This window comes from Cricetulus griseus, chromosome 5, assembly GCF_003668045.3.
Source record: "Cricetulus griseus strain 17A/GY chromosome 5, alternate assembly CriGri-PICRH-1.0, whole genome shotgun sequence".
Lineage (NCBI taxonomy): Eukaryota > Metazoa > Chordata > Mammalia > Rodentia > Cricetidae > Cricetulus > Cricetulus griseus.
The window spans coordinates 100,935,814-100,960,260 of NC_048598.1; the positions used below are offsets into that span (position 1 = coordinate 100,935,814).

Genomic DNA, 24,447 nt, shown 5'->3' on the forward strand with positions numbered 1-24,447 from the left:
CGTGAGTCCTCTGCCATCTAGACCCTCCCACCCCCTTCCCACAGGGAAGCCAGTGCCTGGGAGCCTATGTCACTAAAGCAAGGCCAGGTGTCCTCCCTACAGTGAGCATCCCTGTACCCTGAGGCCAGCAGCCTGCCACCTGTATTGTTCTTGTTTTTTGTGAATAGCTTTACTGGCACAATCTGTGCTCATTTACATACGAAAGTCACTTCCTAAAGCATAAGTTGAGATGGGACAGACAGTGTGGTCACAAAAGCCCAAATTGTACTGTCTAGGGCCTTAACAAAAGTGCCTGGGACTTAGCTGGATATGGCAATGTGCCTGTAATCCCCTGCACTCAGGAGGGCTGCTGGGAGTTCAAGACCTGCCTGGGACACATAGAGGACTCAATCAGACATCTATAGAACCTACTCCAATGCTCCCGCCACCTTTTTTGGGGGGTGGGAGTTCGAGACAGGGTTTCTCTGTGGCTTTGGAGGCTATCCTGGCCTCGAACTCACAGAGATCCTCCTGCCTCTGCCTCCCAAGTGCTGGGATTAAAGGCGTGTGCCACCAACGCCTGGCTCAGTGCTCCCCTTTCTTTCTTTTCTTTTTTCTGAGGCAACCTCTGAGTAGTCATATAGCCAAGGCAAGCCACAAACTTACTACATAGCTGAGGCTGGTTTTGAACTTCTGTCCTCCTGCCTCTGCCCTCCATGCTGAGACATGCAGTACCACACTGTGTTTATGTGACACTGGAGATGGCAGTCAGGGCCTAATGCACACTAGAGAGGTGCTCAAGCCCTGTGACTGGTTCTAGTAAGCCAAAGCCCACACAAGTAAAAGGACTGGGTGCTTTTCCCAGGAGGTCCAGGGAAGCTGTGACCTCTGGCATGCTGACACTTGAAGGTATACACCATGCTGGTGCACACAAGCCTTGAGCATGTAGGTGAACACTGCCTTTGATCACCAGCTATGGGATGTCATTTGCCTAGGAGACACAGCAAACTGGCAATGACAGCCTTCCTACAGATGTACAGGCCCTGGGAATTTCTGCCATTTTCAAGGCTTCCATCAACATGGCCACTGGCAGTCATGGTCACTCCGGAGGTCCTTACCTCTTGTGTCCAGACTCGATGCTCTCTGACTGGGTTCCAGCTTCCATTTCTTGACCTTGAAGTAGGGGCTGGCCCCATCCAAGCTGGCATGGCGGCGTAGCCGTGTGAAGAATTGCAGCACAGTGCCCGGCCCAGAAGAGCCTGTGCCCATCTCCCCAGGTGCTGCCTCAGGTCCAGGCCCAGGCCCAGCAGCCTTGGCACCCCGGACACCTGCATCTAACTGGGGATTGTGAGGGAGGCAGGGATGATTGTCAGGCATGGAGTACCCTCCCCAGCCCTGGCCTAACCCTGGGACCCCAGTAAACAAGCCTGTGGTCACCCTTCTAACAGCCTAAGCTCTCGGGTCAGGTCTGCCCTCTTGGACCCTGTCCTGGGGGAAGGGCCCTGTCTAACAGCTATCCTCCCTGGGCCACCAGCCTGGCTCTTACAGGGAATCCTAGTATACAGTATTCTGGTTCTGAAAGAGAAGGCATCTCCATCTTGGGTTAGGGAAAGCAGAGGGAACCCTCACCGAGGTGCCCTCCCCAGAGTCACTGGAGGCCGAGGGGCTGATCTCCGAGAAGTCCACAGAGTTGTAGGGATCACCTGGCAGGGCAGAGCTGGGACCCACTGATCGGCCAGTGAGGGCCTTCCCAGGGGGCTGTGAGACAGAGGGAGTTGGGGGAGGACAAGTAGGTGAGGGGGAGGTCCTACCTCCCTACCCCAGCCAGCCAGGACCCAACTTGGTACCTACTTGGACCCTTTGTACCCACCACCAACACTCAGCCAAGGACCAGGGCTGGCTGCAGCATTAACCTTACCTGGAAAATTGCCAAGCTGTCTTTGGGGGTGGTAGCTGGGTGGGGTGTGGCCACAGAGCTGGCCTCACCTGGTTCACACTCATGGATAGTAGCAATCTTGAGGGGCGGCAGGTGGAGGTGGGTGAGACGGGCATTCTTGAGGTGATGGAAGTCCCCCTCTGTCAGGGTATACCTATGTTGGGGGACCCCCCCGACAATCAGCTCTTAGCATTCTCTAGCATAACATCTATTTACTGCTCCAGGATGACTTTGAACTTCTGAGTCTCTTCATTTATCAAGTGCTGGGTCAACACCTTCTATTTGTTCAATTTTTGAGACAGGCTGGTCTTGCACTCAGGAGTGTCTGCCTGCCTCTGCCTTCTACCACAATTATCCCCAATTTTTGTTTTCTGAGGTCTCACTCTCTATCCTGCAGCACTGGCTTTGAACTTTGCAGCCATCTTCCTACCTCTGCCAGCCACATGCTGGCATTACAGCCTGCACCACCATACCTAGCATTTCCTTTTTATAGGCAGGTCTTGAAATGCACCCATGGTGGCCCTGGCACTTCCTATGGGGGCCAGTCGGGCCACAGACTTGTAGTGATCAGGGCTGGTGAGATGGCTCAGGAGTTAAGCGCACTTAGTACTCTTGCAGAGGACCTGAGTTGGGTTTCCAAGACCCACATTGGGTCTCTGCTCCAGAGAGATCTGTCGCCCTCTTCTGGCCTGTGTGCACTTGCACCCATGTGTACATAAACACACACAGAAACATATAAACAAACATTTAAAAATAACTCTGGTAATCCTCCTGCCTCAGTCTGCAGTGTGCTGGTATTCAACACATTAGCCACAGAGCTTGTACCTTAATATGGAGGATACTTACTCTCTACTATCCACCCTGCCAGCCCATACCAAGAGACCTGAGCCAGGGTCCCCAGCTTTCAGCACCAAGCGGCTGTGACCTCCCCCTGGCTTCCCTCACCGGCGGCCCTTGTCCTGAGCCTTGCGGCTCTGTTCAAACAGGGCAGCCTCGTTGAAGGACACGCGGCGGCCGGTGGAACTGGTGGCTAGGAAGCGCTCTGTCTCCGTGTCCTGGCTCTCGGGGTCTTCCCCCCTGCAGTCGGGGTCTGTGAGGAGAGCCAAGAGAGGGTGGGCCCCGGGTGGGCCGCGCGTGTCTTGCTGCCAGCCAGCCCGCTGGGCAGGGGTGGGCCGGGAGGGGGCGCGGGCCGAGTGAGGGCAGGACAGGGCGGGCTGGGCGGGGCGGCGGGCACTCGCTCATCCGCTCACACACTCACTCGCTCTCAGCACGCGCCTGTGCGCACCTACGCCTGGGCGTTAAGGAAACAGAGATGAGTCGGACTCGAACTGCGCCCAGTCTGGTGGGGGAGACAGACAGACAGACCGTCAGGCGGCCCGAGGGGGCGGGCAAGGGGGCCGAGGGGCGGGGCGCGGCGGGAAGCACAGTCAAGTGCAGCGAGGGGTGCTGCGGGCCACGCGGGCCCCTCACCTTGTATAGGGTGGGTGCCGTTGTCCAGGTAGGTAGTGGTGGTCTTCTCTGCTTCATCCATGGCCCTGAGGAGGAAAGGCGAGGGATGAGCAGGGATGGGGATCCCCACTCGTGAGGCTCGGCTGGCACACCTGAGTGTGCCACCGAGAGGTATCCATGGCATGCACCTGTTGAAGCGCTGGTGCACCTCCCAGCACCGTTTGCAGAGCAGAAGAACGCCAGACAGAACCACCAGTGTGCCCCCGATGAACAGTGACATCACCACCACCAGCAGCACGTAGTTGTCCAAGATGGGGTCGGGCTCCGCCTAGGAGTGGTGGTTGGGTGGGGGTTGGCACAGGGGGAGGTGGCAAGGTACGTCAGGGCTCCACTGCACGGTGGGCTTTCCATGCCACCCCACCCCCGGCCTCCAGGAGTCGCCCACCCACCGTGGGGCGGCTAGTGGCATTGTCCCACGAAGTCGTCAGGGCAACCGTGGCGGCGGTGGTGGCCTCAGTGGCCATGGTGGCCGTGGGCTGCATTCTGAGGCTACAAGTAGGGCATAGAGCCAGCTCAGGTTCAGCTCTGCCAGCCCCTCCCCACTGGAGCCCCTGCTAGCCAGCCCCCATCATCCCCGTGCAACGCCAGCCGCTGCCGTCACTGGGGTGACTCATGGACAGGTGGGGCCCGAGTCTTGCTCTGTGAGCCACCCCCACGCTGCCCCCCCCCCGAGAGCGTCTGGAGCCAGGGCTTTTTTTCCCAGGGCCTCTCTTTCGCCATCTTTATCTCATATTAAGTGGCACCGCGCGTGCGCAGCAGTGTGAGTGTGTCTGTGTGTGTGCGCGCGCGGGAGCGCGCCCTCGTGTTTGTGTACATGTCTGTCTGTCTGCGTGCAAGTGGCTCTCCCACATCCCAGCCATCCATCGCCCTGGCTGGCCGGTGTGGCCAGCCCAGCAAGGTAGCGCTGCCATGCCCAGGCGAGGGGCAGCACCCTTGGAGGCGGGGGCATAAAGCCCCCCACAGCACACTCAGCCGAGGTTCCAGGCGTTCTTCGTGTCTCAGGGTCCATTGGGCAGAAAAAGGATTGAAGGCAGCGCACCTGGGGTGCGGGAGGGGCTGCACCCCAGTCACGACTCCAGAGGGAAAGGGCCCTGTGCCCCACAGTGGTGGGAGTGGAAAGGACAAAAGACGCTCATCTCTTCCTGGCCTGAAAATTCTGGTTCCCATGGCGACGGTGTGCAAGGCCGCGCGGGGGGGGGGCGTTGCCAGGCAGTGGGAGGCAGGCGGGGGCGCGGGGGAGGCCGCCCGCAGCGGCGCCCCGAGCTATGGCCAAGATGGCTGCTCCACCAGGCCTCAGCCTGCAGCGTGGGGAAACTGAGGCTAGGGCACGTTTCTGGGTGGGGGGAGAGCTGCTCAGAATTGCACCTGCCTCACTCAGGGAATGAAGATGATTCTGGGGTGTCAGGGAGTGCTCTGGCCAGTCATCCCTAGCTCCCACACCGAGCACGCCAACACCTACCCCCACAGAAAAAAGCCCGCAGGCTCCAGCGTCGCCAGCGCCTTCCGACTGGACGGCGGCGGCTGGGGGAGCCTGAGACCCAGAAAAAACGAATACGCCCCCAGTGCGCTCCCGGGCAGGGGACCGCGGGCGTCAGTTTTGGCGGGCGGCAAGGGGCATAGATGTAGGTCAGGGAATGAGTTCAGGCTGGAGGGGGGTGGGGCATGGCGAGGATGGTGATGGGAGTGACGCGAAGATGGCTGGAGACCCAAAGCGAGGAAGGAGGGGTCATGAGGGCCAGCGACGACGTCAACCTAGACAAGGGGTCCCCACAGGACCCCCCCCCAGTAGGAGAGGGTCTGAGAAAGAGCAGAGAACCCGATGCCAGATTCATGCGGGAGGAGGGAGGCCAAGGCGACATTGCCCTCGCCCTGTCACTAGGGTAAACTGAGGCCGAGGGTCGGAAGAGGAGGGATCCCTCTCCGGGCTGCGGACGGCTGGCGGGGTACAGGGCGACTCAGGCCGTCCCCACGCTCCGCTCCCTCCCCGGAGCCACGCGCGATGGCGCGGTGGGCAAGGGCGGGCCCGGGGGCTGACCACCATCCCCTGGCCGCGCGCATCCGCCCGCCCGTCCCTGCCCGATCCAGTGCGCCAGGGCCCGCCGCGCCTACCTCAGCGCCGGGGCGTGCGGCCCATGGGCGGCGGGAGGGCAGGCGGCAGACGCACGGCACTCCCGGTTGGCTCTGGAGCTCGGTGGCCGCGGAGCCGGCGGAGAATTTATGAATGGAGAGCGCGGCGCGCGGAGGAGGTGTGCGAGAGGAGGGGCCGCGCACGTGACTGCGTTGGCGGTGTGCCTGCTCCGGTCCCTGGCTCGGTGCAGCCGGTAGCCGCCCGGTCCCGCAGCCTGGCCACCCCCGCTGCTCTCGCCGTCGCGTCTGGCTCGCTGAGAGCTGGCCGCAGCCTCCCCTTCCTTTCCGGCGGGGGGCGGAGCCTGAGCTCCCGGCGCCCCCTCCCGCGGCCGCGCGGCCCCGCCCCCAGCACCGCTGCACGACTCAGCTTACCTGGTGCTGCAGTGTCCCCGAACCAGTGCGGGGGCGCAGCACGCCCCTCGCCTAATATTGGGTGCCTCAGTCTTGGCGACCCTAGGCTATCTAGTGTCTCACCTACCACTCGGGTGCTCATTTTCCGTCTGTGGATCCCCGTGGTCTGCAAGCCATGAGGTCTAGGTACGTATTTTCCCACACGACTGTTTCCCCTATTCTGCTCTTCTGCAGGTTCGTTTAAGGGTTCGCCCTATACCCCAGATATCCAATACTGCCCCACACCTACTCACAGCTTGCACCCTAAACTGGTTGTGATGGTACACACCTGCATTTGAGAGATGAAGTGAGTCAGGAGTGCAAGGCCAATCTCAGCTACACAGAGTTCTAAGCCAGCTTGAGATGCATGAGAACCCAGGCAAGCAAGGGTGCCTGCAGCCAAGCCCAAGTTCCTGTGTTCCTTCCCTGGGTCCCACATGGTAAGAATGCCTACTCCCACAAGTTGTCCTTTGATGTCTAAAGATTTGCTGTCCCCTTGCCCACTAAATGTGTAATAAAAACTTTATCTTGTATCCATAGAGGTCTGTTATGGAATGACCCATCCCAGACAACCCCTTTCCCTTGCAATCAATTACCTTTTCTTTCTGTTGGTGCTCTGGTGTCAACCCAGGATCTGTCCTATTTTAAGAGCCCATGCTCCCAAGCCCTACCTGCTTGTTCCCTGCAAAGCCCCCACAGCCAAGCAAGCGAGAGTCTTGTCTTGTAGGTGGGCCCTTTCCACCTATCTCCGGGACACCAGCCTTCTTTGTTTCCAGTGAAGGGGACTGACACAGAGATTCACTCAGTACCCCATGCTTGCCTGCAAGTTAACTGTGTAGACAGACCAGGCTTGCTTCAAGGTTAGGTGTGTCACCACTCCCGAATTTTTGTAATACTAAATTCCGTGGTGTGTGGTGTGTGTGTGTGTGTGTGTGTGTGTGTGTGTGTGTGTGTGTGTGTGCTCGAGAAAAGGCTATCAGATATTCTGAAGCTGCAGTTGTGGGCAGCTGATCACATATGCACTAGGAATGGAACTCAAGTCTTCTGGAAAAGCAGTACTGGTTATTAATTGCCGAGCCTCTCCCAGAGTTTAGTTTTTCAAAAAACTCGTATGATGAAGCACAGTGGCCGTGTCTGGTGGACAGGACAGGACATGCCTGTCCTAGGTTTGGGCCTTCGCTTCGTGGAGCACTGGGTACCCTGGGATGGGATGTGTATGTAAGAGCTGGAACATGCGTGCAGGAAGCATGTGAGGAAAGGAGTAGGGTTTCTCGATGCCCACTGCCCAGGGGATGTGTCCAGGTTATAGGGGTTGGGAACCCGATGTCTCTCATGATGCATGATTAAGGCCATGATTGCTAGCTATTGCGCAGATCTGAGGCCCAGAGTCCAGACTTTGGAGAATCACACTTAACATCTGCCAGACCCCGGTTCAAGAGGACTGCGGCCCTCTAGCTGCCAGCTGCTTCCCTAAGACCCAACATTGCATCCTTTAAGTCAGGCCAACAGTTTTCCTGCTGTGCGCCTACCAACGCTAAACCTGCATTGTCTGTGCTCTTACATGGGAGGGGGGTAAGGACCAAGAGCCCAGCGGGGGCTGGAACCTGCGTTAGTGTGGGGGCGGGCGGTGATGTCATGTCCGAGAGCGAGGCTGCGCGGACAAAGCAGACGTCAGTGGAGCACCCGCCCCCCCTGGCCGCCCCCGCAAGCGCTCCTGCGTCAGCGGCGCGCGGGGGCGAAGGCCCGCAGGGAGGGGGACTGCGGAGAAGAATAAGTACATTTCCTGGCTTCGCGCGCCCTCTGCCGGCTCCGGTGGGCGTAACTGCCTCCCCTCACTAGGCACGACCTCTCCAGCACGCACGGCAGCTGGCATCATAAATCATTTATTTACTCTTTTACTTATCCATTTATTCGTGTATTTACTTATAGACAGGTTCCTATTATGTAGACCTGGATGACCTTGAACTCATAGAACCCCGCTTCCCTCAGCCTCCGGAGAGTTGTGATTAACTGCACTTGGCTTATATTTCATTCTTAGAAATGTAGTGCACACTTAGGAAATAGGTTCTTACTGTGTCGAGGAACTCGGTGACACTCCGCCAGCCTCCCGAGGGCTGGGATTGGAGGAGTGCGTCACCATACCTGGCTGGAAGTCTAAATTTTACCTCTCCCAACACATTATGGGTTTGCTTCTTCTTGACTTGGAATGCACGCTAAGCACCTCTACAGTGCTTGGCATCTGTCGTCCAGCGGGCATCCCTGCAGCGGGCAGGAGTCCAGCCGCGGAACAGCCTACTCCAGGGCGTCATTTGCAATTTGAAGGCGAAGGAAACTACAACTCCCAGGATGACCCACACCATCTAGGCTCCGCCTCCTCCTCCAAGGCAGCATCGCAGGGGTGGTGGTAAGACAAACTATACTTCCCAGAATGCCCAGCGAGTTCTGCCTCGAGAGCAGCCTACCCGGAATCGCAGTGCGCGCGTGCGTACTTGTGGAAACTGCGCCTCCCAGAAGGCTCCGCGCGTTGTCCTCCTCGCCCTCCCTCAAGGCCGCCTCGCTCGCTCTCCCAGTGTGTCCGCTGTCGCTATGCTGCCCGCTGCACTGCTTCGCCGTCCGGGTCTGCGCCGCCTGGTGCTCCAGGCGCGTGCCTACGCCGAGGCCGCCGCCCCCGCCCCCGCCGCCGGGCCCGGACAGATGTCCTTCACCTTCGCCTCCCCGACGCAGGTGCGAACTCGCAGTCCCGGGGGCTCCAAGCCAGACTTGACCCATGTGGGGTGGTCACCTCTATTGGGCCTTAAGTTCCGCCCCCACGGGGGCCATATGGACCCCTCCCCAGATCCCGCCCCTTGACGGGGTCACCTGGACCCCCAAGCCTGACCTGTGTTTACTAAAACTTATGCCCCACCCCTAAGGGCGTGCCACCTGGACCTAAGAGTCCAACTCTTGGGGAGGGGTCACCTATACCTGAATCGCGCATTTCCCCCCTGAGGGCGTGTCGCCTGGACCACAGGCCTCATCCCTTGGTGGAGGGTAACCCAAGCCCCATCCTGGGGTGGGTCACTAGGGTTCATATGAAACCTAGGCCCCACCCAGGGCTTAGGTGGTGTTACCTGAACTCTACGATTCAGATTCATATGGACCATGGATCCGAGACCCTAGATGCTGCCTAAGCAGGAGTCACCAGTACCCAGACCTGGAACCCTAGTTAGTGATTCCCTAGACCCAGATCCTGCCACTGACGGGTCACCTGGACTCAGAACAGAAGCCTGACCCCCTATTGGGGTCGTCTGGGACTGACCCAAGCTCCTTGTCCCAAAGAGTTCACTTGAACCCCAAAACCTCCACTGTGAGACCCCAGCCAGGGTTTTGCCAACATGCACTTGGCCTATTCATAAGCCAGACTCACTGGGCTGCCTATGTTGGCCTTGTACTTTCCATCCTCCCATAGCAACTTCCTGAGTAGGTGGGAGGACAGCCTTAGGGTCTCCCAGAAACCCCATCTCCAAGCAGCCAATCAAGCAGACCAGATTGGCATCGTGCTCTGCATTGTCCTCTGTTTCAGTCACCCTTTTAGACACTCCTTAGACACAGGCATCCCATTCCACAGGTGAGCAAGCTGAGTATAATGGCAGCACCTGTGTCCCCTCAGCATTTCACCCTCCTTGTGCCATCTCCATGCCTACCCCACACTATACTTTGTTTCAGGTGTTCTTTGACGGTGTCAACGTCCGGCAGGTGGATGTGCCTACACTGACCGGAGCCTTTGGCATCCTGGCATCCCATGTTCCCACACTGCAGGTCCTACGGCCTGGCCTGGTGGTGGTCCATGCTGAAGATGGCACCACAACTAAGTACTTTGGTGAGTGTGGCCCAGGGGAAAAGAGGCTCAGATCCCCACAGGGCATGGAGAAAGCAAAGGAAACAAATTTGCATAGGTCACCCAGACCAAGATGTAGTCATGAAAGCTGGCCTCACCTCAGCAGACAAAGACATGTTCAAGTGGCTGTTGAGGTGCTAGCCTTCAGAGTAGGTGAGCTTCAGGGCAGGACAAAGCCAGTCTGAAGAACCTGTTTCCAGGGTGGACTCCTGCCGTCAGATGAAGGGGAGTGTGTTGTCTCCTCTCATATCTCAGTATTTAACCATACTATGGATGCAGCCCAGGGCCTTGACAAGCATTCTAGGCAGGGGAGCTACCTGCAGCATCACTGGGGAATTCCAGCCAAGTGCTCTAACCCTGACCACCACCCACCCCACAGCCCCTCACTGGGGATTCTAGGTGGGGTTGTAAACTCTGGGTCATAATTCCTTTCAGTGAGGGGCTGAACCTGGAGTTTGCCTTCTGGCCAGGGTTGCTGGCCAGAGAGCCTCAGCTGCTGTCCTGTCTGTACTCTCTAGTGTGAAGCTTACAGGCACCTTTGGCCATGCCTGGCTTTCTCATGAGCTCAGGTCCTTCTGCATGCACAGCTGACTCTGTGGCTCCTTGGGTTTCCTTTCTTTTTGGTTTTCTGTTTTCAGGGCAGGGCCGCCTATAGCCCAGGCTGACTTTGAATCCCTGATCTTCCCTGCCACCTCCTGATTGCTGGGGATGACAGGTGTGTGCCAGCACACCCAGTTTCTGCTGTGCTGAGTGTTGAGCCCAGGGCCTTGTATACGCTAGGCAAGTGCACTACCCAGTGAGCCTCAGCCCAGATTCTCTTTTACACTTAGTTTGAGCTGAGACCTCACTGGGTTGTGTTCCAAGGGGCTGGGAAGACAACGTGCTTGGGACCAGCAGTCTTTTTGCGGCCACACACATGCTGCACCTGAACACTAGTCTTGTGGGGACCCCTTGGACTTGAGGCCATTACACACTCAGAAGGTAGAGGCTGGAGATGTGTGTGTGGCGTGTCTGCTTAGGCCTTGTCTCCCCCATAGTGAGCAGTGGCTCCGTCACTGTGAATGCAGACTCCTCAGTACAGCTACTGGCTGAAGAAGCTGTGACCCTGGACATGCTGGACCTGGGGGTGAGCAGATGGGGAAACTGAGGTTCGGGGTATGGGCAGGTCCTCTTGTCCTGCCTGGCCCTCAACGTGGCCCACTCCTCTGCAGGCAGCGCGGGCCAACCTGGAGAAGGCGCGGTCAGAACTGTCCGGCACAACGGATGAGGCAGCACGGGCTGAGATCCAGATCTGCATTGAGGCCAATGAGGCCCTGGTGAAGGCCCTGGAGTAGGCGGTGCATGTCTGTCACCCACAGGGAAACTGAGGCAGGTCCAGGCAGTTGGAAACTGTTCCCTGGAGCCTAGTCAGTTGGTTGCTGCTCCAGTTGCCACAAGGGGGCAGCAGTGCTCCAACCACTGGCTTAAAAAACTTCCTGGTGCCTTGTCTGGCTTGGAGGTCTTTCCCCAGCCTTCCCACAGCCTGGGATCCCCACGCCACCCCTGGAGAGCTGGCACTGCTCTCCCCCACCCCCATCCCCACCCCCATAGCCACCGGACAGTCAGCTTGCCCTGGCTTGCCTCCATTAAACACCAGGAACCAACTGAGTGTTCTGGTTTCTAACTCTGCATAGCACAAAAAGCCAAGACCCCCCACCCCAGCCTGAGGCTCCTGTATCCCAGCCCCCAGAAGCACTCAGGCAACAGTGGGTGGGGCACATGTTGGCTAGGCTGTTGGGGTGCTGTCTGCTAGGGTGGGTGGGATGGGCAAGGGTTGAGGGGCAGGCAGTGATGGGTGTGGCTACAGCTGCTGGCCCAACTCAGCACCCTGACCACCAGCCAGGCCAGGCCCTCCCTTTGAGGCCCCCTGCCCCACCCCACAAGCTCTGGGAAGAGGCGTGCATCACCTGCTCCCACGGAGACCCCGCCCTAGGCACACCCCACTTGTGGGTGGCCCTAGCCTAGGCTGGCTACCTTCCCAGTCCCTGGTGCAATTGGCACCTCCTTAGGCATTTAGGCCCCTAGCTGGCCCCAGGTGGGGTGGGGTGGCCTGGGAGGAGCAGCCCTGGCACCACCACACCCCTTTCTACACCCACCATCCCAGGATGGCCAAGTTCTGTTTGACTTGCCTCCTCTTCAGGGGCCTGAGGGAGACACCAGTTGGGGGTGCGAGGGCGAGCAGGGTCAGAGCCTGCCATCGCTAGGTCACCTGAACCACCTTGACAGTGACTGCAGACCAACCAGGGCCTAAGTAAGTACAGCTGTCACTGCATCAGGGCCCTGTGAGGGTAACTCCCCATAGCTACCTGAGCCTGATCTGGGAATGAGTGTGCTAACTCCACATACTAGCAGCCTGGGGGGTATTCCCAGGTAAGTCACAGGAGGGTCATGCTAGGTCCCCACCTAGCCCAGGTCAGGCTTAGAGGTGAGGGCCCTAGGTCATTGAGGTCATCATACAGGGCCTGCCCAGGCCCCACCCTCTGTCCTCAGGCAGAGAGCCCAGGTCCTGACTGACCAGGTGGCCACCAGGGGTCCTGTCAGTTAAACCAAAGACACAGGTTGGGCAAATGTCAACAGGAACCCCAGGACAACCTGACCAGGGCTAGTACACATTGCATTCTGAGTCCCTCAGCGTCTCCCCACTCCTAAGAAGAACTATGAGCTTTGGCAGGTCTCAGGACAGGACAGCCTGTGTTGGCTGAGCTGTGGGGTGGGAGCTTCCTGGAGGGCAGGGCCTGGACAGAGCACTGAGTCTTGGGGCTTCACACCTAGGGGCAAAGGATCACAAAGGCTTAAGATGTAGGAAGCAGGAAGTCTGGGTTCCCTTCATTTTTTACACTAGCTTCCCGTCTAAGTGTTCTGTCAGAGCCAGCTCACCTCGCCTGTCACCAGCCCATATCACATTCTTTTCTGTGATATCTTCTGAGGCCAATCTTACCTCTGGCTTCCATACCCTACAACTCTGGATGGTAAAGGTATCCTTCCTTCCCAAAGGAACTCCTGTTCAGCCCTCAAATTCCCTGGGCTGCCAAGTGCTCTCTGGCCTGTGAGTGACCCTGGGGGCCTGGAAGTGTTGGGGCCCACCTCCCTGCCTGGGGTGCCCAGCATGCATAGTGCTCAGCCAGAGCAGGAAGGAGACTTACGAAGGAACTGGCCTGGGAGGGGCTCCCAGGGTAAGGGTGGTAAAGTGTTCAGGTCAGATAAAGGCAGGGTAATGAAAGTTGACCGGAGGGTCTAGCATGCCCTGGAGGGTCCAGCCCCACCCAGTCTGCTCCACAGGGTGGGTGGTCAACCACTCCAAAGATCCACTCCTGAGATGTTGAGAAGGGATTACACCCGGGGGTGCTGAATGCCCTGCAGGAGGCTCTCCTTAGGTCATCTGGCTGCCTTGGCACACGCTTTCAAGGTCAGTGACCTAAGCTGATTCCTGGGACCCATATTCGGGAGGGAGAACCAACTCCCACAGGTTAAACCCTGACCTCCACATGCACCATGCACAGGGTGCTGGTGCGTCAGGGACTGGGCCACTCATGGAGGTTACACCGGTGACTGGCCTAAGCAGGCCAGGGGTGGTTGAATCGTCACAGAAATGGCCTCTGAGGTCACCCTTAAAGGATGTGGAGGCCAGGCCATCAGGCAGCTGTCCCGGGCACCCCAGTGCCTAGCAGGTGACACTGCCCTGTTTTTCTGAACCCAGCCTGCTGACTCAGGAACCCCTTCCCGTCCCGCCCCCCTTCCCCACACCCCCTTACCCACACGGGCGCCCCCAGGCGGAAGCACCAGAACAGCAGGAAGGGGGCGGGGCAGGGAAGCTGGCCAGACCCCCAATGCTAATGTGAGGTGTACCGGAGGACCTGGGGAGGCAGGAGTTAGCACAGCCAGTGGCACCGGCGAGGCATTGCCCTGTCGGTGCTGGGAAGTCCTAGGACTGGGTGTCCCGACCCCAGGCCAGCAAGCAAGGGGGGCATATGCGTCACCATCGCCCGGCCCCCCGCCCCTTGCCCGCCCAAACTCCACCCCAGGGAAGGCGGTACGGATAAAGGCTCAGGGGCCGTCTGCCTGTCCCCAGACCAGCAAGGCCACCTCTCACTGCAACCCACACGCAGGTCATCTGGAGCAGAGGTGACCCAGGACTTGCGGCTCCGGGTGAGTAGAGGCGGGGCCGCACGAGGCGCAGAGGGGTCTCCACCCGCCGTGGACTCCTCAGGCTGCCTGCCACTCTTTGTGTTCTTTGAGCCGTCGGCACCTAGGGTACCTTGGGACAGGAGGCCCCTCAGCTTGTAGGGTGGGAGGGGCCGCGCGCAATGGGCACCACCCTAGTGGGACCGCAGCCCACGCCCCCACCCCCCCTTTTCTAGCCAGTGACCTTGAACTAGTTGTAGATCTAGGCTCAGTTTGCCTGTATGTGCGGTCTTAGTCTTCTCCATGTTAAATCTAAAGGTTCTCAATGGTGCCTCCCCACCTGTGACAAGTCTCTGCGCCCCATTTCCCAACCAAGACGCACGGCACCCCCTCCCCGGGACTCGGGTTGCGCTCCCGGCGGGGACTGCAGAGGGCGCGCCGGGGCTGCTGACTCACCGCTGCCCGGAGTGGGGCGCGCGCGGGCGCAGCCGGGGACGCCGCGTCACGTCACGGCTTGGGCGGGCACACCTCGGGAAACGGGCCGACCCGGGATGGGGGGGGGGCGCAGAAAAAAACAGAGAATGGTAGGTAAAGTTGGGACGCGAAGTGGCACTGGTTCGGTAGGGACGGATCTATCGAAGCCACGTCACCGAGCTGCAGGGCCCCGCCTAGGCTATGGGCCCCGCCCAGGCTCTCCAATATCTTTGCATCCACCCACCCACCCACCCTCGGGGGCGGAGGACTGGCCTGTCCTTGAAAGCCCTGCCTGCGACCCTTGGCCACGAGGCTCAGGGTTCAAGCTGCAGCTTCCGCAGGCAGTAGCTTCCCGGACAGACCCATGGGGAGGCCCCACGATTTCCTGTTCCTCCCTTAGTCGGGAACAATGGCCGGCCTTCGCCTTGTCCCCTTGAAGAGGGGAGGGGAGGGGCTGTGCTCCCGCAAAGGGTAGCGGTGGGGGAGACAGTGGTGCTAAGTCTTCGAAGCGATGTCTGCTACCCTCCCGGCCCGCCCGCTCGCCCTTTGTTGAGATCTCTGAGCCTTATGAATGGCTCTGGGCGCGGGTGGGGGGCGCAGGGGCGGGTCAGGAACCGCATCAGCCCAACCCCCTATGCGTCTCCATTGGACGTAGAAAGGATGGGGCGGGACACGGAGGAGGGTCTCGCTGCCACGTGGGGTATCCCCGCGGCGATTCCCATTGGCCCGGAAGCGCGACGGACTGGGCGGTCTGTGTGTGTTGATTGGCCGCCGCCAGGCCGGCGGAGTAAGTAGTGAATGGGAGGGGGCGGTAGCCCCGCCCATTGGAACGTTGATACATGATAACTTTTTTTTCTTCGTACTTTCACCCCCAGATCTTGCGAGCTGCGGCTGCGGCTGTTGCTAAGGCAAGGGACGCGCGGGGTAGCACGACCCGAGAGGAATCTAGGCACCGTGTGAACCGGGATAGCTCTCCCCTTTTCTTTGGGACCCTCCCTGAGCCGTGCCCAGGTCGCCATCCTCCGCCCTTGAAGAAATCGGATCGCAGACCCCACCCTGGGGCGCAACCCAAGAATCCCACGCGACCCCGGAGCGCCACTCGGATTCTTGCTTTCTGGTTCGGTTGCTAACGCTGGGACCTTCCCTAAGGGGCGCACGCACTGCTGTCCCTGAGCGCCCGCAGAGCGGAGGAAGAACTGTTCCAGCGGGGGAGTCCCAGAGAGGATTGGAGGCGACCCGCGGACCCCAGGCCTCCTGCGCTCGCCGGGGATGGAGCCGCAGCCCGGCGGCGCCCGGAGCTGCCGGCGCGGGGCCCCCGGCGGCGCCGGCGAGCTGAGCACGGCCACAGAGTCGGCCGCACCCATGACCCTGGCGATCCACAGCACCACGGGGACTCGCTACGACCTGTCGGTGCCCCATGACGAGACCGTGGAAGGGCTGCGCAAAAGGCTGTCCCAACGCCTCAAAGTACCCAAGGAGCGCCTGGCTCTTCTTCACAAAGACACGTAGGTAGCGCGCCCCCGCCTGCACGCCCCTGGCACCAGGCCGCCCCCTCGGGCCCGGGCCCCGGGCGGAAACAAAGAGCGCGCCGCGCAGGGAAGCAGGGGGCAGCCAGACGGGGGGCGGGGGCGCGCCGCGCGCTCTCGGGCGCCCTCTGTTCGGCCTTACTTGCCTGGGCCCCCTCCCCCGCCAGGGTCTGCACAAAGGCAGGAGCGCCCCGCGGGGCCCCAGGATACACGGGAACTACGGGGGTGGCACGGCAGACGTGGGCCCCAGGGATGGCACGGGGAGGAGTCCGGTCTCTGCGTGTTCGGGAGGGGGGCGCACAGCCGCCCCCTCTTGTGCCGCGGGTCTCACCGCTTCCGCATCTGCTCGGCGGCCCCCCTCTGTGTCTGGCTGTCTCCCCATCACTTACGTTTTTCTGCCCCCCCCCATTGTTCTCGCTTCACCACACCTCCCCCCCACCCGATATTTAAATCGCCTCCAGGCCAGGGAGTCTCCCCTCCCCACATCCCCTCGCCGGTCTCTGGGGACACACAGTGTCCATCCCCAGCGGAGGGGCCCTGTGGGGGAGGGGCGAAGGGGGGAGGGTCTCCTTTGTTTGAGCAGCGGCCTGCGATGGGGAAGGAGGAGGGGGAGCCCGGGTCGGCGGATGCCCTGAAGGCCTCTATCTAAAAGGGCTTGAGCCCCGCGGTGCCCACAAAGACGAGCCTGGGCAAGAATCGGGGAGTTGTAGGCAGGAGCTGGCCTGGAGGGGGGCGCGGGGGAGGGTGGCAAAGAGTACACGGGGGTTCTGGTGAAGGGAAAGTCTCTTGTTCCTAGCAGATGGGGGAGTGCTTTAACCTGGAGTCAAGTCACCTGGTTGGGGGGCTCACAGGACCGGGAGACCTCCCCACGGTCACTCGATAGGGGTGGGAAGCGCTCCCGTCTAACCCCCCCCCCCCCCCCCCCCCCCCCCCCCCGCCTTGCACACGCACAGCCCTCCTCCTCGGCCTCCGCTTCCGCGTCTCTGTGTTGTCTCCCGTCTCACCCTCTTCCTTCCTACCCCCAGCCGGCTCAGTTCGGGGAAGCTGCAGGAATTCGGCGTGGGGGATGGGAGCAAGTTGACGCTCGTGCCCACGGTGGAAGCCGGTCTCATGGTAAATGACTGAGGGGCGCGTGCCCTGGAGTCTCCCTGTCCCCAGACCACCTCACTCCACAAATGCACCATCCTGCCCTTTGTACAGAGCTCTCCCACACACCCCTAGCCCCCTCCCCATTTCCTGCTCGAAGCCTACACTGAAGACACTCTTCATCCCTCTCTTTGTAGTCCCAGGCCTCGAGGCCGGAGCAGTCCGTTATGCAAGCTCTGGAAAGTTTGACCGAGACCCAGGTAAGCACCTACCACCCTCCCCCTAACCCAGGGGGCTGCAGGCAGTGGCCACGCCTAGGCATCACGCAACGCAACTCTCGGGACACCCTTAGAGAGCCTCCAGTTGTTTGTGCTTCCCTGGTGGCCTGTGGGGGAGGGGATGAAAGCCCCGCCTTGGTGCCAGCTTGGCCTGGTCACCCCGCTTCCTCTTCCTCCGAGCCTCCCCCAGCACCTGACCACCTGACCTTGAGAAGTTTTCTCTCCCACGGTGACTGCCATGGGGTAGGGGGAAGGGCCGATCTTTTGACCAGCCCTGACTGTGGGTGACCTTGGCCTGCACTCGCTGGAACTTGTACCCGCCACAGCCCAGCACACTTTCACTGTAGAGTATCTCCCCCCCCCCGAAAAAAAAAACAACAAAAAACCTGATTTCTGGGATTGTGCCTTTGGGGAACTGAGGTGACAAAACCTAGCCCTGCCACTACAAAGAGTGGGGAGTCATCCATCTCCCCCTCCTCCTGGCTCTGGCCTTTGTTCACTGCCCCAATAGGGGGAGGGGGAGGCAGGGGCACCCAACCCTGGGCCAGGGAGGCCTAGACAGGATGTTAAAATATTTAGTAAGCAGCCAGAAGGGAGGCTGAGCCTGGCTGTGAGGAGAGTTCCCCCCCACCTCCTTTCTTTCCTCATTCTTGGCCACAGCAGGGCCCTCCTCTCTCAGAGTCCCTCGGTCCTCTAGTACAGTGACACTGGCCTCTGTAATTTTTTCCCTGGAGCAGGGGAGCAGACTCCTGCCTGCCCTGATGAGACAAAGTGGAAAGGACCCCTGAACCTCCTGATACAGGAGACCTGCTCATCTAAGGCCCTCAGTCCATAGATTACGAGAGTGTAGCATCCTGTTTCCTGGTATAGGCAGAACAAGGGCTCCAAAGCTGGGTGGTCCTGCCTCTGGGAGGGATACTGGGAGAACAAGGAGTTCTTGGGGCCAGAGGTGGGGACTAGGGTGACTATCTGGGCTGACTTTGAGCAGACTTGTGTGCTGGCCTGGGGGGGCGGGTGCCTGCCAGGAGGGAGTTAGAAATGGGTGCTGGGTGGAGCCTTGAGGTCACCAGAGAGGATTTCTCATCTGGCCACACATTTGTCCTCACCCTGGGAGAAAGGGGTGATCCTAGCTGCCCAGGAAAATACTTCAACTCTTACCTGTAAAGGGCGTGATGAGGAGGGAGGAGGGAGTTCAGGGTGCCTACCCACATCCCTCCCCATGGGGCCCCAAGCAGAGAAGGTTACTCCAGCCCTCAGCCAGCAGAGCCAGGGGAGGGAGTTCTGCGAGGCAGTCTGGTGTGACTCATAGGCCTATGTCACTTCTCAGAAACCTCCCCCTACACACCCTGGCCTCTGGGGAGAATAAGGCTAATGGCCAGAGCACCAGAGGTGGGAGAGAGAGGGTACCCAGTGCATCTGAGGGTCAGGTAGGCCCACAAATCAGCCCCCACAGAGTGTTTGGGGGAGGGGAGGGCTGGCAGGTCAGAGAGTTCATGCTTACCAGGATGTATAGAGGCCCATGGGGACAGGCCTCCAGACCCCCCCCCCACCCTGCGTCTCCAGCCCAGCCCAGGACATATAAATATTTATCTTGGGAAAGCAAAGGTTAACCCTGATGAGTTCCTTCAGGATCCAGCATCTTGGGTGGCTTTAGCTATGAAGTGGAGCTTGACAGGGTTCTCTTGTGCTGCGTAGACAGACAGAGTCTGGGGTCTGAGGGGAGAGGGAGACTTATTTGAGGGAGGACAGTGACCATCTGCTGGGCCCCTGCCCCTCTGGTCTCAGTTTCCCCTTTAAAGGACCCAGAGCAGAGGCCCCAATCTGACCCACCTCTGTCCCCCCCACAGCCCCCAGCGACACCCGGGCCAGGCCGGGCTGCCGGAGGAGGCTTCCGGAAATACAGATTGATTTTATTTAAGCGTCCGTGGCACCGACAGGGACCCCAGAGCCCAGAGAGGGGCGGCGAGAGGCCCCAGGTCACACACTGCGGGGAGAGCTGGGCTGGGCTGGGCTGGGGGCATCAGAGATCAGAGCCCCATCAACTGAAGAGTATCTCCCTACTTCTTTCTTTAGGTCAGTGACTTTTTGTCAGGCCGCTCACCTTTGACCCTGGCCCTTCGAGTTGGGGATCACATGATGTTTGTACAGTTGCAACTGGCCGCCCAACACGCCCCACTCCAGCACCGCCACGTGCTGGCCGCAGCTGCCGCCGCCGCCGCCACCGCTGCCCGGGGAGATTCCAGTGTGACTGCCCCGGTGTCCTCAACCTGTAGGCCAGTGTCCAGTGCCGCCCGCGTCCCCCCAGTACCCAGCAGCCCCTCACCTGTGTCTCCCTCACCTGTCACCGCCGGCTCCTTTCGATCCCATGCAGCCTCCTCAACCTGTCCCGAGGTAAGGATGACAGCACTTAACCTTTGGTCCCAGGGGAGTATTTTGAGGGCTCCAGCTGTGGCCTTTGTATCAAATGCTGTTTCCCTGAACCCCAGTGCATTACATCTGGAATGCTGGACTGGTGGGTGGACCCTGACAAAGCTGCCCTAGAGGTAGTGGGAACCTGAGCTAAGGAATGGACTGGTCACAACCATACCCATTTGCTAATCTCCCAGCAGCAGATGGACTGTTCCCCACCAGCTAGCAGCAGTGCCACCTCAACCCCAGGCAGCAACCCCACCCCTCGCTCCCGAAAACCCGGTGCCGTCATTGAGAGCTTCGTGAATCATGCTCCTGGGGTCTTCTCAGGGACCTTCTCTGGTAAGTATAGCCCTACATGAGTGATCTTGAGGCTCATGTACCGGCTGTGCTTATTAAATATCTTCCCCAGGAACCTGGGGCATGTACCTGTGTGACCCTACACACATAGGCATGCTATCTGTAGTGATATGTGCTTACTGTGACATTGAGGATAGTACCCAGGTCACTGCTTCTGCGCCACACCCCCTGAGTCCTGTCCCAAGCCTACTATACTGTTTATATTGTGATGGGGTCTTTCTGAGTTCCCCCAGACTGGCTTAGGGTTTTAAGACCTCAGCCTCCTGAGTAGCTGGTATAATAGATACATGCCACCAAACCTGGACACTGCAGACTAAATACATGGTCTGCCCACTACCCTCTGGGCCTTCTCTCACTGCCATGCCACAATAACTTAGACAACCTTTCCATTTGCAGGCACACTGCACCCCAACTGCCAAGACAGTAGTGGGAGGCCGCGACGGGACATTGGCACCATTCTGCAGATACTCAATGACCTCCTAAGTGCCACACGGCATTACCAGGGCATGCCACCCTCGCTGACCCAGCTACGCTGTCACGCCCAGTGCTCACCTGCCTCACCAGCCCCTGACCTCACCCCCAAAACTACCTCCTGTGAAAAGCTGGCAGCCACGGCCCCCACCTCCCTGCTCCAGGGCCAGAGCCAGATCCGAATGTGCAAGCCCCCTGGTGAGTAGCCCTGTCTCCTCCCAGCCCCCCTGCTTCTCAAGGCCTCCTCTGTGCTGTGGATGAGGGGACAGCTGAGCTGACTGGGGACCCCCTGGAGCTGGCAGCTGTTCCCTCCCCCCCCCCACTTGCCCCAGCTCAGAGAAAAGGAGGCAACTGTTTATGGCTGCATAGAGTGTCCTTGTGAGCTCCAGGAGACTTCATCACCACTTCCTCCTTCCCTCCCAGGCCTATCTCCAGAGTGCCTTTGGCACTATCATGAATGACTGAATCAGTCCTCGCCCTCTAGACACAGCCATATGTACCCATCCCCACTCTAACAGTGGACTGCCCTACCTAGATCACCTGCTTCCACAGCCATGTTCGTAGAAGTGGGAAACTGAGGCACAAGCTTTTTACTACTCCAAAAACCAGGCTGGCCTCGAACTCAGAGATCTCCCTGCCTCTACCTCCTGAGTGCTGGGATTAAAGGTGTCTACTTGTGGTTTTGAAATAGGCTCTTTAGATTTTGGTTTGCTTTAGGTTTTTTTTTTTGTTTCATTAGCAAGGCTGTCTGTCCTGTGTACTGTCCGTCCATTATAGTCCTGTCCATCCGCGCCCCCCCCACACCTCCCAAGATTCTAGGCAGAGGCTATACTTCTGAGCCAGACCCCCCGCCGCACTAGGGGATTCTAGGCAGGGTCTCTACCTCTGAGCCACACCCCAGCACCTCAATGAGGGTTTCTAGCCAAGCCTTCAGTTCTCGTTTATTTTCAGAAGGGTTTTCACTTTGTTGCCCAAGTTGGTCTTGAACTTGGAGTGTCTCTGCTTCCTAAATAAACCTTGACAAGGGTATCCAAACCTACATTGGCCAAACTCATTTGTGTTTTGTTGTTGTTGTTGTTGTTGTTGTTGTTTGGGAGTGGGGTGGGTTTTCTTTTTCTTTTTCCTTTTTTTGTTTTGGTTTGTTTTGTTTTTTGAAACAGGATCTCACCACATAGCTCAGCTGTCCTGGAACTTACTGTGTAGACCAGGCTGGCCTTGGTCTTCCTGGCTCTGGAATCCTGGGATCAAAGGCATACGCCACCAAACCCAGCTTACTTTCTCATTTTTCATTGGCCTGTCTGCCCTCCCCAACATGTTCCAAGAGCTAACTGTAGAGCAGTGAGACTGGGGCAAGGGGCTTCCTAGCTCACCATGGTTGGTGCTCCAACCTCCGCCTTGGGGGGCTCAAGACTCATGGGTGCCTCTCTTCTGTAGGAGACCGTCTGCGACAGACAGAGAACCGCGCTACACGCTGCAAAGTGGAACGCCTCCAGCTTCTGCTGCAGCAGAAGCGTCTGCGAAGGAAGGCCAGGCGGGACGCTCGCGGTCCCTACCACTGGACCCCCAGCCGCAAAGCTGGCCGCAGTGACAGCAGCAGCAGTGGGGGTGGGGGTGGCCCCGGAGAGGCTGGAGGCTTGGGCCTCGACTTTGAGGACTCTGTCTGGAAGCCTGAAGTTAACCCGGATATTCAGTCCGAGTTTGTGATGGCTTAAAGGATCCAGCCCCCTTGGGTCTGTCACATCCCCACCCCAGACATGGGGCGGGTGGGACACCACAGCCTGGACGCTGAGCAGCCCAGCTCCGGGGGGCAGGAGGTTACCTCCACTGCCACTCTCACCAGCCTTTCTGATCCTTTTTTAGCTCTTCTCCCGATTGTCTGCCCTGCGTCCCTGGTCACATGCCTATCTCTTTCCTTCCTCACCACGGTCGTCTCTGGGGGCCTCTGTGCCAGGGCCCTTCCTACCCACCTTCTCCAGCTCCAAATATGTAGCAGTCTGTTCCCAGATGGCCCAGACGGAGGAAGCCACCCACCCCCAGCCCTTCCGTTCTGCCTAGTTCTCCCCCACCCCCATTCCATAACCCGATTCAGGTTTTTGACTCAAAATGTAGATTCTCCAAGAAGCACTTTACAGATGAGGGTTGGGGACCCTGGGATGAGTGTATCCACCCCCACCTCTGTCTGCAGACTTGGCCTCCATTCCAGGCCAGCTGGATCCCCCACCCCACCCACCCTGAGAAACTAATAGAATGGTCTCACAGGGGAACCCTTTGTCCACAATTCCCATTCAGCTCCTTCCTCCTGCCTCAGTCTGCAGCGCTACACCAGGCCTCGGCCACTGTGCCTGGCTGGCCCTGCTCTTGCCATGAAAAGCTAGTTGGATGGAGAACACTGAGGCAGGTGATTGGTGGTCAGCTGGGGATGCCCCTCTTCCTCAGACCATCTTCTCTGTAGATCACCAACTCCACTGTCCCCTTTCTCCCTCCCCCATACCCACCTATCCTCTACACTTCCTTCCCAGTGGAGCTTGGGGACTATTTATAGATTCCATTTTTCTGACTGAGCCAGTAGTGGTTGCTATTCTCTAGGGGGAAAAAATGGGGTAGGTGGTGGTTGGGGGCCCCAGAGAGACACCCCTGTACATCTCCCCATGCCCAGCTAGAGGGGCAGCCTCATCTGCATCAAGGAAGGGGGATGGGGTGCTCAGCTGTAACTGCATTAACCCCACCCAGGGGAGGGCCAGCTGCTGGGCCGAATTGGCCTCACTGATCTGTGGGTGACAGCCCTCCCCAAGAATTGGGGCCTTTTCAACAAGGGTAAATCTTGTGGGGTGTTTGGTTTTTTTTCTCCACATTTTAAAATTTTGTGCTAGTGGGATCTGTTCCCACCCCTAACATCTGTCTGTTTTATGTAGGTTCCTCCTGTCCTTGACTCCTTTGTTCTAGTCTGTGAACCCCAGGTGTTCTACCCCCCTCCCCCGTGTTTGACCTTAATGGTTTGGGGTGTGAACAAGTGTTGACTGTAGCTGTAAAGTTTTTTTGGGGGTGTGGGTGGGGGGTGGGAAAGGGATTGATCCTGGAGTGTAGAGGCCAAGATTTTGGTTTGGTTTTTTTCAATCTTTTTTCCAAAAAGAAAAGGGGGGGTTAAGTGGGTGCATTTTTTAAGCTGTCTTGGATACCTATTTAAATGTGTGTGTTTTTTGGGTTTTTTATGATTTTTTTTAACTGCCTGTGATGTCTCCTGGGCTGAGGGTGGAGGCCTCAGGCAGGATCCCACCCGTAGTTCCTCCTTCCACTGACAGACTTTCCGCAGATAGCATTAGCCACCCTCGGGGAGAGGATTTGGCTCTGGGGGGATCCACCTCGCCCAAGTATTTTATTGAAATGAAATTTGAAGGGGGGGAACCTTACACGAGCACCTAATTTCAAATAAACGAAAGTGAGACGTGAACTTGAGCCCTCGCTTGCTCCTTTAGGGTTCCAGGTTCCCCTAAATGGTTTCTCTTGACTCTTCCCCAGCTTGGGGCTGGCAGGAAGCTGCCTGGGGTGGAGGGAGGGAGCGCCTAGCCACTTCCTGCTACCCAAGGCCGGAAGTCCCTTTGGGCGTGGGGCTGGGGCATGCCCTGGGCGAGGCCTTCACCCTCTTCCCGGCTGTCAAGTGGGCTGAAGACGGGAACTTTGGGAGTCAGTATCCGGACAGACATTCCCAGTTCCCTGGGTGGGAGGGTTGCTCTAACCCAGAAACGGGGAAGTGCTTCATAGCTTCGCACCATTCTCCCCATTGCTGTTAAGTCTGCACTGCTGCAAAGTTCTCAGAGTACTCAGGCTTTAGTCAGCGCGGCCGCCCCCCCCCGCCCCCCCCCCGCC

General features: G+C 58.9%; 3 protein-coding genes across 11 annotated transcripts in view; 2 read left to right on the forward strand and 1 right to left on the reverse strand.

Annotated features, from left to right (window-relative positions):
* Nucleotides 1–14,637, reverse strand: part of Cbarp (CACN subunit beta associated regulatory protein) — a 17,756-nt gene extending 3,119 nt beyond the window's left edge. Inside the window, exons 1-8 of one of the 3 annotated variants that reach the window (XM_027419393.2) lie at nucleotides 14,436–14,637; nucleotides 3,814–3,913; nucleotides 3,553–3,692; nucleotides 3,386–3,450; nucleotides 2,861–3,005; nucleotides 1,898–2,069; nucleotides 1,609–1,737; nucleotides 1,098–1,317 (exon numbers count right to left, since the gene is read on the reverse strand). In XM_027419393.2, coding sequence (XP_027275194.1) covers nucleotides 1,098–1,317; nucleotides 1,609–1,737; nucleotides 1,898–2,069; nucleotides 2,861–3,005; nucleotides 3,386–3,450; nucleotides 3,553–3,692; nucleotides 3,814–3,906 — 964 coding nt within the window. In that variant the 5' untranslated portion in view covers nucleotides 3,907–3,913; nucleotides 14,436–14,637. Of the gene's footprint in view, nucleotides 1–1,097; nucleotides 1,318–1,608; nucleotides 1,738–1,897; nucleotides 2,070–2,860; nucleotides 3,006–3,385; nucleotides 3,451–3,552; nucleotides 3,693–3,813; nucleotides 3,914–5,533; nucleotides 5,668–9,916; nucleotides 10,862–14,435 lie in introns of those variants that run through there. The other 2 variants (XM_035445794.1, XM_027419392.2) reach the window with 2 other exon arrangements.
* Nucleotides 8,442–11,461, forward strand: Atp5f1d (ATP synthase F1 subunit delta). Its single transcript, XM_027419406.2, has 4 exons — nucleotides 8,442–8,665; nucleotides 9,647–9,800; nucleotides 10,856–10,944; nucleotides 11,030–11,461. The coding sequence occupies exons 1-4, from the start codon at nucleotides 8,528–8,530 to the stop codon at nucleotides 11,150–11,152; spliced, it is 504 nt and encodes a 167-aa protein (XP_027275207.1). The 5' UTR covers nucleotides 8,442–8,527; the 3' UTR covers nucleotides 11,153–11,461.
* Nucleotides 11,688–24,036, forward strand: Midn (midnolin). Of its 7 annotated transcripts, none has more exons than XM_027419404.2 (9): nucleotides 11,688–14,003; nucleotides 15,329–15,958; nucleotides 17,005–17,092; nucleotides 17,263–17,325; nucleotides 19,191–19,319; nucleotides 19,417–19,734; nucleotides 19,950–20,094; nucleotides 20,509–20,781; nucleotides 21,007–21,624. In XM_027419404.2, the coding sequence occupies exons 2-9, from the start codon at nucleotides 15,723–15,725 to the stop codon at nucleotides 21,042–21,044; spliced, it is 1,290 nt and encodes a 429-aa protein (XP_027275205.1). In that variant the 5' UTR covers nucleotides 11,688–14,003; nucleotides 15,329–15,722; the 3' UTR covers nucleotides 21,045–21,624. The 7 variants fall into 7 exon arrangements, with proteins under 7 accessions (XP_027275205.1, XP_027275199.1, XP_027275201.1 ...); XM_027419398.2 differs by lacking the exon at nucleotides 21,007–21,624 and adding an exon at nucleotides 22,018–24,036 and having other exon boundaries at nucleotides 13,678–14,003; XM_027419400.2 differs by lacking the exon at nucleotides 21,007–21,624 and adding an exon at nucleotides 22,018–24,036 and having other exon boundaries at nucleotides 13,683–14,003; nucleotides 19,953–20,094.
* Nucleotides 24,037–24,447: the final 411 nt, after the last annotated feature.

Coding starts and splice junctions, on each gene's coding strand:
- Atp5f1d (XM_027419406.2), top strand. CDS start 8,528: ATGCTGCCCGCTGCACTGCTTCGCCGTCCGGGTCTGCGCCGCCTGGTG. Junction 8,666..9,646: donor CCTTCGCCTCCCCGACGCAG/GTGCGAACTCGC, acceptor ACTTTGTTTCAG/GTGTTCTTTGACGGTGTCAA. Junction 10,945..11,029: donor TGGACATGCTGGACCTGGGG/GTGAGCAGATGG, acceptor ACTCCTCTGCAG/GCAGCGCGGGCCAACCTGGA.
- Midn (XM_027419398.2), top strand. CDS start 15,723: ATGGAGCCGCAGCCCGGCGGCGCCCGGAGCTGCCGGCGCGGGGCCCCC. Junction 15,959..17,004: donor GCTCTTCTTCACAAAGACAC/GTAGGTAGCGCG, acceptor TCCTACCCCCAG/CCGGCTCAGTTCGGGGAAGC. Junction 19,320..19,416: donor GGGGCGGCGAGAGGCCCCAG/GTCACACACTGC, acceptor TTCTTTCTTTAG/GTCAGTGACTTTTTGTCAGG.